At 39.5% G+C, this 16,477-nt stretch overlaps 1 protein-coding gene across 1 annotated transcript in view; it reads left to right on the top strand.

Annotated features, from left to right (window-relative positions):
- The window catches only part of LOC126456558 (sialin-like), a 91,133-nt gene that overhangs the window by 23,596 nt on the left and 51,060 nt on the right, over positions 1-16,477 (top strand). Inside the window, exon 3 of the mRNA XM_050092305.1 lies at positions 6,164-6,412. Within this exon, the coding sequence (XP_049948262.1) occupies positions 6,164-6,412 (249 nt within the window). The remainder of the gene's footprint in view (positions 1-6,163; positions 6,413-16,477) is intronic.

Genomic DNA, 16,477 nt, shown 5'->3' with positions numbered 1-16,477 from the left:
AAGGACGGGTATACACTCGCACACACACACACATATCCATCCACACATATACAGACACAAGCAGACATATTTAAAGACAAAGAGTTTGGGCAGAGATGTCAGTCGAGGCGGAAGTGCAGAGGCAAAGATGATGTTGAATGACAGGTGAGGTATGAGTGGCGGCAACTTGAAATTAGCGGAGATTGAGGCCTGGTGGGTAACGGGAAGAGAGGATATATTGAAGAGCAAATTCCCATCTCCGGAGTTCGGATAGGTTGGTGTTGGTGGGAAGTATCCAGATAACCTGGACGGTGTAACACTGTGCCAAGATGTGCTGGCCGTGCACCATGCCTTGGTGCTAAATGCTTAACTGTGCCCCCATTTCCATCACATGGTGATTTCCCATGGCTTGTTCCAAAAAAATTCCATTCTGCAGTAATGCCAAAATCTTTTTGATGATGGCAAAGATTTAGGAAGCTCTTAAAATTTTTGTACTGTGCTGCAGAACTGTCGCTAAAATAATGAAAATGCTTAATTTCTTTAAAAATGCACTTAAGGGATTTGATCACGTATGTTAAAAACACATGCACTGCAACTGTGTCATGTCGGAGGCAATCACTGATTATGCAGTAGCTGACACTCTTTAGGTCTTCGTTATCTTTGTAGTAAATGACAAATGGATGTACTGTAGCTTGACTATTTTCCCAGTGGAATCCCTGCACTGCTTCTTGGACAATAAAGGAGTAATTTTCTGCGAAATCCATTAATATAATCAAGTCTCCTGGTTTGAGATGGTTGCTCCAATTCGCTGGGATCAAGTCCTCCCACTTCTGCAATTTTCTTAATAACTGCACCTTCAACTTGATGTATTTTGCACTTTGCATACCCTTTTGTATCCCTTGCACCAAATCGTTGAAATTTTAATGGTGATTTTCCAACAGATGTTAAGCTTGTATTCAAATTGCGACCAACATTAGTTTCATCATCTTCATCTGACTGATATGTAATGTTCATTTGTGAATATTTCAACATACCAAATTCTTTTGCACAGTAAGGGCACATTTTTTGGTTTAATATCAGACATGGTTATCCTTTTTAGTAGGTCAGCTGTTTCTATGTTGATTGAGCGCAAGCTTTTTCGTATAGTGTGGTATTTCTTGCCAAATGGGTTGCAGCATGATCTTTGCAAAAATTCAAATCTTTTTAGGAGTAAAGCTTCATGATGAAAGCATAGTTGAGTATTTTCAGTTGAGTGTAAAACACTCTGTCTAGTAATTCTTGTTCTTCTAAGGAAAGTTGCTTCACAGCTTTCAGTCCTTTTAAGGCACTGTATGTCATTAAATGGCATGGGGAATCAGTATTTCCAAAATTGCATACATTAACTTCATCTTGTTCTTCCATTTTAGCAACAACTTGATATGCTTCAGACACTAAAATCAAATTGTCGAGTCCTAAATAAAGAAAAGGAATAAAATTAATAAGCATTCAGCTTCCCAAAAATTATGTAGCTGTCTCTAGTACTGTTAAATGGTTAAATTTAGCAATGAATCTGTCACAAACAGGTTTAAAGTCACCAAATAAACAGCAAAATGAATATCTAAAGAAAGAAGACATAATCAACAAAATTCCGAATGCTAGGCGACATTTTTGCATCTTACCCAAAGAGACAACAAAATGAAAATAAGTTTTTCTAATAGAATGAAATGTACTCTGTTGAATGGTGTTAATGAATGTATTGTGGTAGGTGACCATTTTGAGATACATGACTTTGAACACGGGTATATTTTGATACATTCATGTTTTTTGGCAAATTTACAGGATGGTAGCACTGTAATTAAACACACAAGCCAGGCCAAAATTTGTGATATACTAAACACCCAGACAGACAGTAGTTTGGCAAAAGACCAGTTCCATAGCGCACTTTCTCCACTACTTATGCCTTGTTAAACTATGGGGCAAATTTCTTACGACAAGATTTGTTGCCCACTTTGAACTGACATTATGCCAAATGCATTGTTTTCTGAACTCTACTTGCGACATTTGTGTGTAGAGCACACAAAGTTGTACCACTATACTCAGAAGCAAGAGTCTAGCTCTTTTACATTAGGAACAGTGGAATGCCAAACTTGATGATTTCTTCACAACTTTTCGGTCTCTGTAAAAGTAGTCTTCACGAAAATGGCTCTAGCACCTCAACCAAGTTACAGGTGAGCCTGAAACTTTGCATAAGTTCATTTAGGACCCTCAGGTACATCCTGTACAAATTTCATCAAAATTGAAGATGGTCGAGCTGGGAACCCTAGGACACTTCATGTAGAATGACCCAGCTTCAATTCTGTCAGTACCTCGTCTCCTACCTTCCTCATTTTGGTGCTAAATTACTTTCTATCCTTGGCCAAATGCATCAACTTTTCCTGTAATTTATGTTTTAGGAGAGTTGTGACATCTCTGTTATTTACATATTACACCTTAATTTCCTCCTGTTCCTTTTCTTTCTCTTGTCTTCCCAGTTCACAGTGTCATTTGCCAGTAACTCTTGTATAGTTGCTAAACATGTACACTTGGATATCATCACTACTAACTGGCAAAAATGTGTCTTTATTCAGTTCAGCCTGTTGACATATACTTCTTTTCATGTGTGCTTGCATCTCATTGACCAGCTCATTCCTGGAAATCAGATCGACCAGAGTAAGTGAGTTTGTGATATTTAGATTTGAACTTCACTCAGAGAACCCTTCACATCCCACTGCATGTAGTTTTGCAGTCAGTTGATTTAAGCACTGAAATGCATCAGTCTTCTGAGCATGATAGGGTGAATCCTTTCCTGCCCTTCTCATGCCTGTATAATACTGTCACTGCCAAACAGAAATTCTTGGTCACCTATTCAGGCACTACACAACCAAAATCAACTGTACCACAAATGCAGCACTGTAAATCACTCTCTAGGAGCAATTCAAAATCTGGATTGTCCTGTGACTGTACATCTCCTGTAAGTGCAAATAATACTTAACCAATCTTCAAAATAATCTCTAGGCTTATTATTTCACTTACCAATCTACTCAGATGACAGCGAACCTGCGGCAAGGCATGCTGGTCACTAAGGGGAGAAAATAATAAACTCTTAAGACACAAAAGAATTACAAGCATCGGCTGCAAGTGGGCACTAATTTAAATCAATGTGGAAGGTTGAAAATTCTTGCTGGACCAGTATTCAAACTCAAGTCTCTTGATTACTAGGCAGACGCGCCAATCACAACACCATGTGGACACAGTGGTCATCGCAACTAACCTGTGTACTGTTATCCCATAATAACTTCACATTTTTGTTATCCCATTCACGATTCAAAGTCACTTTTCCGACCTTTTCTATGCCTTCGTTCCTCACCAGATTAATCTGAGTCAGTGGGAGCTTGGGGCAGTGGCTACTCCAGCTCCTGATATATTTCCAAAATATCATCCTCTATTATTTCCTCTGCGAGCATCTCTTAACACTTGAGACATGTTATGCTGGTATCACAAACTAGGGCATGCCTATTGCATATGATGTATTTTTTGGCAATGTGTGCAACACGGCTCTCAGCACCCATGCGCCACTGTAGCAGCAACCACACGAGGCACCAGTTACACAGACACGGTGTGCATTTGTCACTTGGCTTGCAGTTGTTACAAATTGGTTTGCCTCCCCCCTTAGTAGAGCAAGTTATACCGCTACTTGTAATGTATCAGGGGACCCTAATTTTATCTCATTTCCTATTCTAGGATCAACCTGTGTTATAAAGACATGAATTGCATGCACATCTGCCTCACGTAACGGGATATCATTATTTTGTCCAGATTCTGTATGAAAATGATTCAAAATCTCCAGCAGGTTTTTCCTCAATGTAGATAACTTATCCCAATACAGAGTAACACCTTTTTTTGTGTGCAAAACATTCCACCAATCCACACCCAAGGATTTTGAAAGAGGAAGCCCTTGTAAGTGAATCTACTGATTCAACATACCTCCTGGCATCACCAAATAATTTAAGTTGAGTAATATTCAATTAAAATTTACTCAGCCACATACAACCAACATCTCTAACATTTTGTAGAAACGTACACACATTTTCATTCAAGCATCGTGAAAAAGATTGTATAAAATTACTCAATGAAAAGTCTACTACTGGATTAACTGCTATTGCCACCGGTGGTGAAACCACAGGAACTTGTGGATTTGACACATGTGCTGCCTGGGGGGAGGGAGGGGGGGGGGTTGGTTTGATTTCCATTTTTTCATCTCCACTAGATACTCTTGCAGTTGCAACTGCAACTGCTGAATTTAAATTTTGTTGACTTTCTAATTTGAGTCCAGCAATTTACTGCTGTAACTGATCTAACTGATCCATACTTGGCTCATTCTTAACACAATTACTGTTAATAATTCTCTCAACAACTGAAAGACTTTGTCTACATGGATCTTTTCCCTGAGCCCTAGTCCTAACCATTTAGGGGGTAATAAGATGAAGGTATAATTGACACCAAAATGTTTATTGGTTTATTGGGTAGAAGGGTATTGTGACCTCACCAATGGACACAACAGGAGCTGGTGTGCTGACACAGTTTCTGACTGGCACCCTGGGTGGCACTTTGAAGTTTGCTGCCAGTCACAAGCACAATCCAATCAGCAACCTCTGCTCACTGCCAGTGAGTTGGACTTCTGCATTGTGATAAGCTGTGGCCACAGGCAGCAGTGGTTCATGTCCGGTGTTGGCATATGACAGCTCTGTTATGGAGTTCCAGGGTTGCTGATCATGGCTACAGTTCATTGTGGAGATCAGCCTGCGAGACTTAGTGGAGTCACCTGTAGCCTTCACATAGGGACAAATCTTTACTACAATGATTGACATTGTGATGGACATAGTCTTGTTGACTTGACAGGCCAATGCCTAGTTGTGTCTGTCCATAAGCACATCCAACAAGTTGCTGTACAACTTAAGTCAAGTATCGCAGCACGGTGAAGGGTATATTTGTGTGTCACTGATTTATTTGCACTGTCACAGATCCTCCATCCACCTTGGAGCACCTAAACATAATAGATATGTGCATGCTGTTCTAACCAGATGACCTGTTTAAATCAAAGGGATACAGAGATCCTATATAAGGGGAAGCATTGTGCAAAACTTCAGTCTCTCCAAGATTGATCGGATGCTTGCCAAAAGCAGTAACCGAAGAGCAAGCATCCTCCCCGATCTGCTATAGATAAACTCACCTGATCTGGTTGGCGAAAGCTTGTCAGTCACCAGGGCATTACCACAACATCAGCACTGACACCACAGCATCGGCACTGGTGGTATGACATGTGGGTTCTCATGTCGCTAACTTGGAAGAAGAATAAAAAATATTCAGGCTGTTACAATACTTAATAATAATGACACATTGTACAGTTCGTAATATTACATTTATGTACAAAAGTTAATTCATAAAATCATTTATATAAATGTAACTGTTTTCACAATTTACCATCTTATTTATTTTTGTTGTCTAGCAAATTTATGTTGTGCTCTACTGATACTTTCATATCTTCTGTCTTCTCTTACTGTTTACAAAAATCTACATCTTATACTAGCTTCATGTTTTACTGTCATGCACAATTTTGTTTCATATTATAAAGTTGGATCTTTAAGGGGCTTACAACTTTTTCAGTGAGTGTATTTACTTATAAGAAATGATTTTAATAATGTTTTACATGAGTCCTCAGTATGTGTTCTTTTAGAATCTGGCAATTTGTAGTAAAAAATAAAGCCACTGATGTATAGATTGTGTCTGGTATTTTCAGTTTCATTCTTTGCTTGAAATAACACTGCATATTTTTTGTATTGTGGTTAGTATTTCGAAACACAACAACAAGCTATTTACTATGACTCAACAAGGAGTAGACAGAGAGCTATTTATTTTGAGAAGAGCACATCATCAGATCCACCTGTACCTTAGCCCGTGTATCAGCCTAACAGTCCTCCTTTGTAGCGCCACTACTCTGTTAAAATAAACAGCAGCAGTACATCCCCACAGTTCTATCCCATAATTTATAATTGGTAAAACAGTTTCCAGCATTTTTGGCCAGCTGGCTAAGCAAATATAATGTACTGTTTATTCTTCTATTCAAAAAATTTACGTTGTTTTGCCATCAACGATTTTATTCCTGCAGAGTGAGCCAGCCAGTGGCGGGGAGCTGGAATGGGATGAGGCTGACCAGGCACAAGCTCTGTCCAGCTACTACTATGGCTATGTGGCTACACAGCTGTTAGGGGGCTGGGTCTCTGAGTGTTTAGGTGCACGATATGTGTGTGGGCCTGCTGTACTGGCTGCAGGGTTGCTCTCATTAGCTGCACCGGCCGCTGCACGAGCGGGGCTGCCAGCCTTCATTGTACTACGCATCACAATTGGAGCAGTCTCGGTAAGTGTGTACAAGGCTACTTGTAAGTACAAGAGCTAATCAAAAAGTGCTAGTACCACTTCATAAGTTAATCTCCCACCTGTTATTTGAAAATACATGTAAATCCAAAATAAATCGTCCACTATGCAGTGGAGTGTGGATTTTGTTCAAAACTTCCTGGAAGATTAAATCTCTGTGCCAGACTAGGGCTCAAAACCAGAACCTTGCCTTTCACGTGCTGTGATGTGCATTTGAAAACTGAAAGCTTGAAAGTGACCTACAGTGGCATGACACAGTGTTCAGATCCAACAACCAGGCAGTGGAATGATGTTGAAATGTGCAAGGCAACTTTAGGGAACATACCATGAGTGTGAATAACAGTAGTTATTGATACATGTGGAAGAAGTGTCATACGTGTGAAACAATGGCCTCCATCACTATGCAGGAAAGTTACCCTGGTAATAGACATTGGTATCACTACATAACAATGATGGCAGTGCAGTAAGTTACATTCTCAAACAGAAAAACAAGTAAGAGTTGCAAAATGTTTACTGGCATACTAGACTGTATATGGCACTGTTGCTGTAAGTGTTGTTGGGTAGAAGTAGAAATGTTGTGAATTAATTGTTGTACAATGCCAGGAAGTTAAAACTAGTGTAACGAGGCTAAAATAGTACATGTGATGGAAAAACTTGTCGAGATGGGTAGTGAACAGAATTTTTAGCTATACAAACTTGAAGGTCATGTTCTAATATATAGAACAAATTCTGACCCAAAGTAGTCCAGTTAATTGACAGTCATTGAGTCGGTATCTAACAAGTAACTTGTGCAACAAATATGCTATTTGTATCAATCAGTAGGTGGCTACATGTATGTGTGAATATTGCATCTTATGTTTATATTTGTGCTCTGTGACTTATACTTATCATGAAAAGGCTGTATTTACAGAGAAGTGCCCTTTAGTATGAAAAGTGTTTACACTGTGAATTTTGGTGTTCTAACAAGAAACAGAAATGTCAAATAAGCCATTGCAAGTTTCATTATAAAAAAAAAAGCTTCTTTACTGTGAATATAAAACCCAGAGCCTGTTTTTCATCCCTAGACAAAGAAGACAATGAGCCTTGAATTTGGAACTGCAAGTATTATACAGATGAGTACAAAATTTTACTTAATTTAAAATTCATTTGTGGATTTTACTTAATGTCACCCTTTCCTATATTATTAAACATGTTCTAAAGTGGCAGTGTCCAATACAAGAAGAGTACATGTTTCAGATTCATATCTGTGAGAGTGATTATTTTGTAAAAAAACAAAATAAAGTAGTTGAAGAGTTTCTTTGATATTTTCTCTTTCTATCACTGTTTTGTAGATTAATGAACCCTGAACAATGAATTGCTAAATAGATTGCTGAAGAAGCAGAGTATCTGCACTGGAGTAAGGAATGCAAAGATGGGTTTCAAGGAGTTAAGAAAAAATTGAATAATTTGGAATCTTAGGACACACAGACCTGATGAAAGTATTTTACTTGGTGTGTGACAGTTTAAAATAAAAAGTGGGAGCCTATCTAAACAAAGTAGACAAAGAAGTAGGTAAGTTCATGGAAAGAACAATAGCATTCACCAGTAGCATCTTGACTCCCTGGGAGAGGAGGAACTTTGTCACAGAGAAGGAGACAATAGCATTGTTGTATGGATTTATTAAATTTAGCTACTATTGAGCCTGTAGGAAACCATTTTAGTAACAAATCACAAAGCACTGCCGTTTATAATAAAGACTAAGTCGCAACTTGGGTGACTCATAAGGTGTCACAGTTGCTGGTGATTTTAGAAAAAAATGGGAAGGAGGAATGTTAATTATGAATGTGCTGAAGGCGGTGAAGTATGAGAAAGAAGTATGGGAAATACTGAGACAAATCCACAGAGGACAGAATACTAGCAGGTGTTTAAAGCTGGTGAAAAGGAAGTATGGTAGCAGTGGTGAGGGAAAACTAAGAATTTCTTACTTTTTACATGATGGTGTTCTATATAGATGACAAAAAGTTGTCTGTATCAGAACAGAAAATCACAGAAATGATTTGATATATACGTTTTAGTGTAACACACTTTGAAGTAGAGAAGTACTACACCAGAACTGTGTCTTCAATAACATCCATGTCGACAGAAGATCTTCCCTATCACATTGCTCTTATTAATAAGAGAAGTGTCTAATTTGAAAACTACACCAACAGGAATAAAAGTCCTAACATCAAGAGTAATGAAATTTCAGGAATACATTTGTCCAGGTAACATATTTAAGTGATTAATGTGGCTGGTTTACAGGCCAATGTAAGTGTGAGAAAAGCCATTGCAGATGTGAAATGCCATTACACTAATAACTGGTGTAATTGTCAGAATGTTGAATGGAAGCATGCAGCTGTGCATGCATTGTGTCATTCAGGTGCTGGATGTCAGTTTGTGGAATAGAGTTCTATGCCTGTTGCACATTGTCGGTTACGATAGGGACAGTTAATACTTTTTGTGGATGATGCTGGAGTTTTTGTCCGATGGTGTCTCATACATGCTTGATTGGAGACAAATATGGTGATTGAGCGGTTAAGGCAACACAACACTGCAGAGCACACTGGATTACAACAGCAGTATGTGGGTGAGCATTATCCTGTTGATAAACACCACCTGGACTGCTGTTCATGAATAGTAGCACAGCAGGTTGAACCACTAAACAGATGTTTAAATTTGCAGCCAGAGTATGTGCTCCTGCTGTCATACCAAATTGTACCTCAGACCATAACTCCAAGTGTAGGTCCAGTGTGTCTAGGCCTCAGAAGGGGTTTCGCAGGCACTCATGTGTCCTCCTTCTAACTAATACACGGCCATCACTATCACTGAAGCAGAACCAGCTTTCATCAGAAAATACAACAGACCTACACTCCATCCTCCAATGAGCTCTTGTTTGACACCACAGGAGTCGCAAATGGCAGAGGTTTGGAGTCAGTGGAATGTACACAACAGGGTGTCTATTTGGAGCTGTCCTTGAAGTAATCAATTTGTTACAGCTAATTGTGTCACTGTGGTGACATCTCCTACTCGAATTGCTGATGCAGATGCAGTGTGATGCGCCACAGCCATACACTGAAAATGACAGTCGTCCCTCTCAGTAGTGCCATGTGGCTGTCTTGAGCCCGGTCTTCTTGCAGCCATACCTTCACATGGCCACCACTGCCAGCAGTCATGTACAGTGACTACATTCCTGCCAAGTTTTTCTGCAGTATCACAGAAGGAACATCCAGCTTCTCATAGCCCTATTGCATGACCTCATTCAAACTCAGTGAGCTGTTGATTATAGCACCTTTGTAGTAGTAAAGGGATTCTTGATTAATATCAACTCGCTACATCCAATCCCAAGGGTGACTAACACTCATGACCAACAGCACATATCTAAAGCAACTGTGATTTGAGTCTTCATAGTAGCACCAGTTGTATGTGACTGGAGTGAAGTTCGAACAGACATCGTGTTTCAGATATAGAAACACACCTACCAACTTCCATTTAGCTCAAACAACTCCTCCTCGTTTTTATTTTTTATTTACCGGGTGATCAAAAAGTCACAGAATAATGTAGATAGAGAGCTACAAATTGACACACATGCTTGGAATGACATGGGGTTTTATTAGAACCAAAAAAATACAAAAGTTTAAAAAACGTCCGACAGATGGCGCTTCATCTGATCAGAACACCAATAATTAGCATAACAAAGTAAGACAAAGCAAAGATGATGTTCTTTACAGGAAATGCTCAATATGTCTACCATCATTCCTCAACAATAGCTGTAGTCGAGGAATAATGTTGTGAACATCACTGTAAAGCATGTCCGGAGTTATGGTGAGGCATTGGCATCAGATGTTGTCTTTCAGCATCCCTAGAGATGTCGGTCGATCACGATAGACTTGCGACTTCAGGTAACCCCAAAGCCAATAATCGCACGGACTGAGGTCTGGGGACCTGGGAGGCCAAGCATGACATAAGTGGCGGCTGAGCACACGATCATCAGCAAACAACACGCGCAAGAGATCTTTCATGTGTCTAGCAATATGGAGTGGAGCGCCAACCTGCATAAACATCATACGTTCCAGCAGGTGTTTATCAGCCAGGCTGGGGATGATGTGATTCTGTAACATATCGGCGTACCTCTGACCAATCACGGTAGCAGTTACAAAACCAGAATCACGCATTTCCTCAAAGAAAAAAGGCCCGATAACGGTAGATGTGGTAAATCCAACCCATACCGTGACTTTTGCGTCGTGCAATGGAGTTTCCACGACAGTTCTAGGATTTTCGGTAGCCCAAATTTTGCAGCTGTGGGCGTTGATAGACCCTCGGAGTGTGAAATGAGCTTCATCGGTCCACAACACGTTACACAACCAATCGTCATCTTCCGCCATCTTTTGAAATTCCCACACCGCAAATGCCCTCCGATTCACTAAATCGCCAGGTAACAGTTCATGATGCTGATGGATTTTGTACGGATAGCATCGGAGGGTATGCCTAAGTGCCAACCAAACAGTAGTGTATGGAATGCCGGTGCGACGTGCGACTGCACGAGCGCTGACTTCCCCGTGCATAGATGAACCCGCTACAGTCTCCATTTCTTCCTGAACTTTCTCAGCAGTATTACGCCTTGTGCTTGGTCGGCCACTATGGGGTCTACTGTCTAAACAACCCATGGCTTCGAACTTCGAAATCATTCTCGCCACAGCTGCGTTTGTCAACGGACGTTTACCCGTTCGAATCCCCTTCCTATGGCGATAGGATCGTAACACTGAACTACCACATTCCCCATTCTGATAATACAGCTTCACTAAAAGCGCCTTTTCAGGTAACGTCAACATGCTGTGACTGCTGGCGCATCTGATTCTCTCTCTCATTACAGCTCCTTTTATACATGATTGTCATGCACAGTCACTGCTGTTTTGCTGTCCAGCGCCATCTGTCGGACATTTTGTGAACTTTGTTTTCCTTTTGGTTCTAATAAAACCCCATATCATTCCAAGCATGTGTGTCAATTTTTACCTCTCTAGCTACATTATGCCGTGGTTTACTAAGTTTTCAAATTTATACAGACTTTTTGATCACCCGGTATTTATTTATTTATTTTTTTTACATCAGTGCATTTTGCCCTCGTGCCCAGACTCTAGACCCATAACTTGTAGGTCATTTTCCAGTACATCATGTATGGTGCGCACACAACTGTAGCTGTATGAATTCCTCTTTCTACGCTAAATTTAGCACCACCTGCATGTGCTGGATCACTCATTAGAGTCAAATCTGGTGGTGTTTTCCCAAGGGGATTGACATAATTCGTGCTATTATCGCTCTTCAAAGAGATATCAGAAACAGTGTCCTCAGTTTCCTTTCTTTTGTGTGTACTTACAACAGCTCTGGGCAGAGGCATAGCTTTCTGGCTCTCCTGCTTTTGACCTACTCTTTTCTTTGTTCGGAGGCTTTTCTTTTTCAGTATTGAGTTTACTGCTGGAGGTGTAGTCTCTGGGACTTGCCTTGCTAGGTTTTGGGAATGGTGACAGCTCACGTTACACAGCTGTTTGTCTGGTGGCTGAGCATTAGGTGATAGTGTATCGCTTTTAGGAATGAACTGCAATTTGAAATGGAGTGTTTCATATTTAAGCATTATATTGACTCCTAAATAATTATTTCCATATAAGAGTTTATCAATAATGAATAATTTATCAGATAGAGCACAGTTTTCTTGTGTATAGCACAAATGTGGTAGTTGTATGGTCAATATTTGTCTAAACATTCTAGAAGTGTGTGCACATTTATTTCAGTCTGGAAGTGCTGTTTGTCAAAATTATTTTTGAGCTGCAAAGTGAAGTCTCCAATGAAAAAAAAAAAAAAAAAAACAAATTATGGCTAACTATTCCTAAATGATGGCAGCATAACTAACAGTAAGAACATTTATGATAGGTATGGTTTTCTTCTGGATAGATGGGGTGTATAATTTTTTGGAAAGTTTTGTCTGTATCTCACAATACTTTGTATCTGTGTGCTAACTGAGACTCACTCTTCATGTATTTTTTATACATCTACATAGATATTCCACAAGCCATCATACGTTGCGTGGTGGAGGGTACCCTGCACCACTAATTGTTATTTCCTCTCCTGTTCCACTTGTAAATAGAACGAGGGAAAAGTGACTGTCAATATGCCTCCATATGAGCCCTAATTTCTCATATCTTATCTTTGTGATCCTTATACACAGTGTATGTTGGCGGCAGTAGAATCGTTCAGCAGCCAGCTTCAAATCCCTCCAGGGATTCCCATTTGAGATCCAAAAGCATCTCCATATCACTTACATGTTGTTCCTGGTATTTCATAGCACTTCATAGTGCGACTTTGGCCTTGGAATTAGTACTGACCAAATAAAGAAATAATGTGTTGCTATGGAAGAGTTATTTGAGATGATTTTAGGAGCTATGAACCTACAGTAAAATTATTTTTGGTAAAATGGAGAAGATAGTGAATGATCACAAATATCAAAAGCGGTATAGCTGGCAGTCTGGCATAGCAGTGACATGCGCAGACATCTGCCATTGCCTCACAGCTAAGAGCATGATTTATGATGCAGCAGATACAGGATCTCATACTGACAGCAATGGAGAAGAGTAAGAATAACTATAAGAGGTCTGTTCAAAAAATTGTGGAACTTAGTCCAAAAAATTTTTCTGTGATGAGCTTTTACTTATTGTGCATGGTCTTTACTCTCCTCCGCAGTTTATACACTGCCTACGATGCCATTACTGCTTCTGGAAGCAGTCTTGGTATGCCTCTTGCTGGATCATGCAAAGCACTGTCTGCGAATTTTCTTTTGTCTCATCTGTCGTTGCAAACCTTCATCCTATCAATGGTGTTTCCAACTTTGGAAATAAAGTCCACAGGGGCCAGGTCTGGAGAGTAAGGAGAATGGGGCACCACAGTGATTTCGTTTTTAGTGCAGTAGTCGCACACCAACAGGGATGAATGTGAGGGTTCGTTATCATAATGCAAGAGCCAAGAATTGTCTCGCCACATTTCAGGCCGTTTCCTTCTCACACTTCCGTGCAGGTGTCACAACACATGCCAGTAGTAACATCAAATAACAGATTGTCCCTGTGACACAAATTTATGATGAACTAATCCTTCTGTGTCAAAGAATGCCATCAGCATTGCTTTGACATTTGACCTGACCTGATGAACTGTTTTTTGCCTTGGAGAACTTTTCCCAACCCATTGTGAAGACTGAACCTGGGTCTCAACATCATAATTTAGACCCACATCTCATCACCAGTTATGATTCTCTTAAGGAACATTTCATTCTCATTTGCATCATCGACAAGCTCTTCACAGATTGTGAGACAAAGATCTTTCTAGTCTCGACTCATGAGCTGTGGGACAAACTTGGCAGTGACATGATACATTCCAAGATGCCGTGTCAGGATTTCATGACATGATCCAACTGAAATGTCATATTCTTCTGCAGTCTTTCAGACAGTCAGTCTGCAATTGGCTTGTGCAATTTCATTGATGTTCCTGACATGAGCATCATCAGTAGACGTCAAAGGTTATCCTGAACAAGAGTCATCTTTAAGTTTCATCTGGCCATTTTTGAACTGCGTGAACCACTTTTAACATTGAGTGTGGCTGAAGCATTGATCACCGTAGGCTTCCTGTATCATTTGCTGTGTCTCTGTAAAGGTTTTCGTGAGTTTCATGAAAAACTTAATGCAGATGCATTGCTCCTTTTACTCTGCCATCTTGAAATTTGCAAACTGTGTGACACAGTGTTCTACCCGATACAGCACTAAAAAATAACTAACAGATGTACAACAATGAAACTTATGGCAGTTACACATTAAACACAGGCGTGTGCAGGGATGCCAACCACATTTCACTCCAGCACACCGTTGGTACAAAATTACAAATTTTCCAGAAGTTTTTGAACAGACCTCTTACATTAAAGCACAGTTTGTGGAGGCTTTGCTGAAAATCAGGCAGAAACATGTCACAGTCAGGATTCCTGCTGCTGCTGCTGCTGCTGCTGCTCATGTGGCTGAATTGGCTGTATTTAAAACATTCCTAAGAATGCAGGACTTTCTACATTTTTCTTAAATTTCCTCCCAGATGCGTAACAGAAATTTCCTGCATTTTCTGGACTATCAGTAGCTCTGTTGTTGACATTAATATGTGATGAGGAAAACAATATTTGTATCTCTTTGAATCTGTTTGCAGGCAATTCAGTTAATTTCATTGAGATCATATTGTTAAAAAGTGTTATAAAGTACAGGAAAGCTTGCAGATGAACAGTTCTTTGTGTAAAACATGCTGCCTGGCTCTCATAGTGATGTAATGTGTGTACGGAGCTGAAAAATCTGATATTCACAGAATGAAATTTTCACTCTGCAGCAAAGTGTGAGCTTGTGATGAAGTAAGCTGGGATAATTTTAATTCCCCTCTTGTTTTGCCATCTGCCTCCTTAAATTAGTTTTGTTACTTTTAACTGTTTACCATTAGCATACATGAATATTATCGGCATTTCCATAAAAGAGAAAGGCTGACCATCTGTTTTAAAGGATAGAACACCAGATCTAATTTTGTGTTAAGTTTTATGTATCTAATTGATTTTCTAATTTATTTGGACTATTCCTAGTTAGTGTCTTTCATTATAAGGCGAAATCAGTCATTGTTTCATAACTTAAATTCTACTGTTGTCGTATAAACAAATATAAATTCTGCACTGATTATAAATGTTTGGGAGACAAAATGCTAGTAATCTTAAAGTATCTATTTGGCTATATTCGAAAACATGTTAGCAAAGCCAGTCTTAATTAATTCCAAAGTAATTAACAGTTTTGCCAAAAGTATTGTTTTTGTAACTATATATGTTAATTTCATTATTTAAACAAATAATTCGGCCTAACTTTTGCAGTAGAAGAAACTGCTAAAAAGAACTCATTTTTCTATGTATTCAGTTAACTGAGTGAGTTAAGTTTTAGTGTAAATTTAACTTCGAGCAATGTGTAGTTTCAGTACCGATTATTGTGATGAAATATAAGGACCTGATTTTTGGTCACGAGACAGTCAGTCCACAGCTGAGTTTCAGACAAGTAACCTGTGCTGGTTAGAACAACAACAACAACAATGCTTCTAATTAACTGTGGAATAAGTGTTAAATAATTAGGCTGTGTGTTAAAACAGTGACAGTGTCTGCCCCATATGTACCTTATTATTCTTCAAGAACTGTGAACTTTGTGGTTAGGTTTCACTGGTCGTAGATGTTTAACGAGAAACTATTGTAGCAGTATGTGGAGTTTTGCCTGGTAATTGTTAATGATGCTTATTGAAGGTTACATAATAGTGCACTGGCCATATAACTGTATTATTGGGTGGTTGTGCAAAGTGAAATTAAAGTACGGTGAAATGCAACTGTCCACCTGTAGGCAACATTATTTACAGTAGTCAGTGTCGGAATCTACATCCCATTTTTCAGCCCATGGAGCAACACAATATGATGACACTGAGGATACCAAATGAAGAAAATAAAAAGCAGGCAGGACTGCCACAAGCTGATGTGAAACTCCCTGCCAGATTAACTGAGTGCCGGACCAAGGCTTAAACTCAGGACATTTGGCTTTTTTGCGGGCAAAGAAAATCATCAGCATGGCTTTGACATTTGACCTAACCTGACGAGCTGTTTTTGCCTAGGAGAACTTTACCTGACCCATTGTGAAGAATGAACCTAGGTCTCAACATCATAACTTAGACCCACATCTCATCACCAGTTATGACTCTTTTAAGGAACATTTCGTTCTCATTTGCATGATCCAAAAGCTCTTCAGAGATTGTGAGATGGAGGTCTTTCTAGTCTTGACTCATGAACCATGAGAAAAACTTGGCAGTGACAGGATGCACTCCAAGATGCTGTGTCAGGATTTCATGACATGATCCAACTGAAATATCATATTCTTCTGCATTCTCTCAGACAGTCAGTCTGCAATTGACTTGCACAGTTTCATTGATGTTCCTGACATGAGCATCG

The sequence above is a fragment of the Schistocerca serialis genome, chromosome 2 (assembly GCF_023864345.2).
Source record: "Schistocerca serialis cubense isolate TAMUIC-IGC-003099 chromosome 2, iqSchSeri2.2, whole genome shotgun sequence".
NCBI lineage: Eukaryota > Metazoa > Arthropoda > Insecta > Orthoptera > Acrididae > Schistocerca > Schistocerca serialis.
The sequence above is the reverse complement of the archived record's forward strand: the minus strand, read 5'-3'. Positions and strand labels throughout refer to the sequence as shown.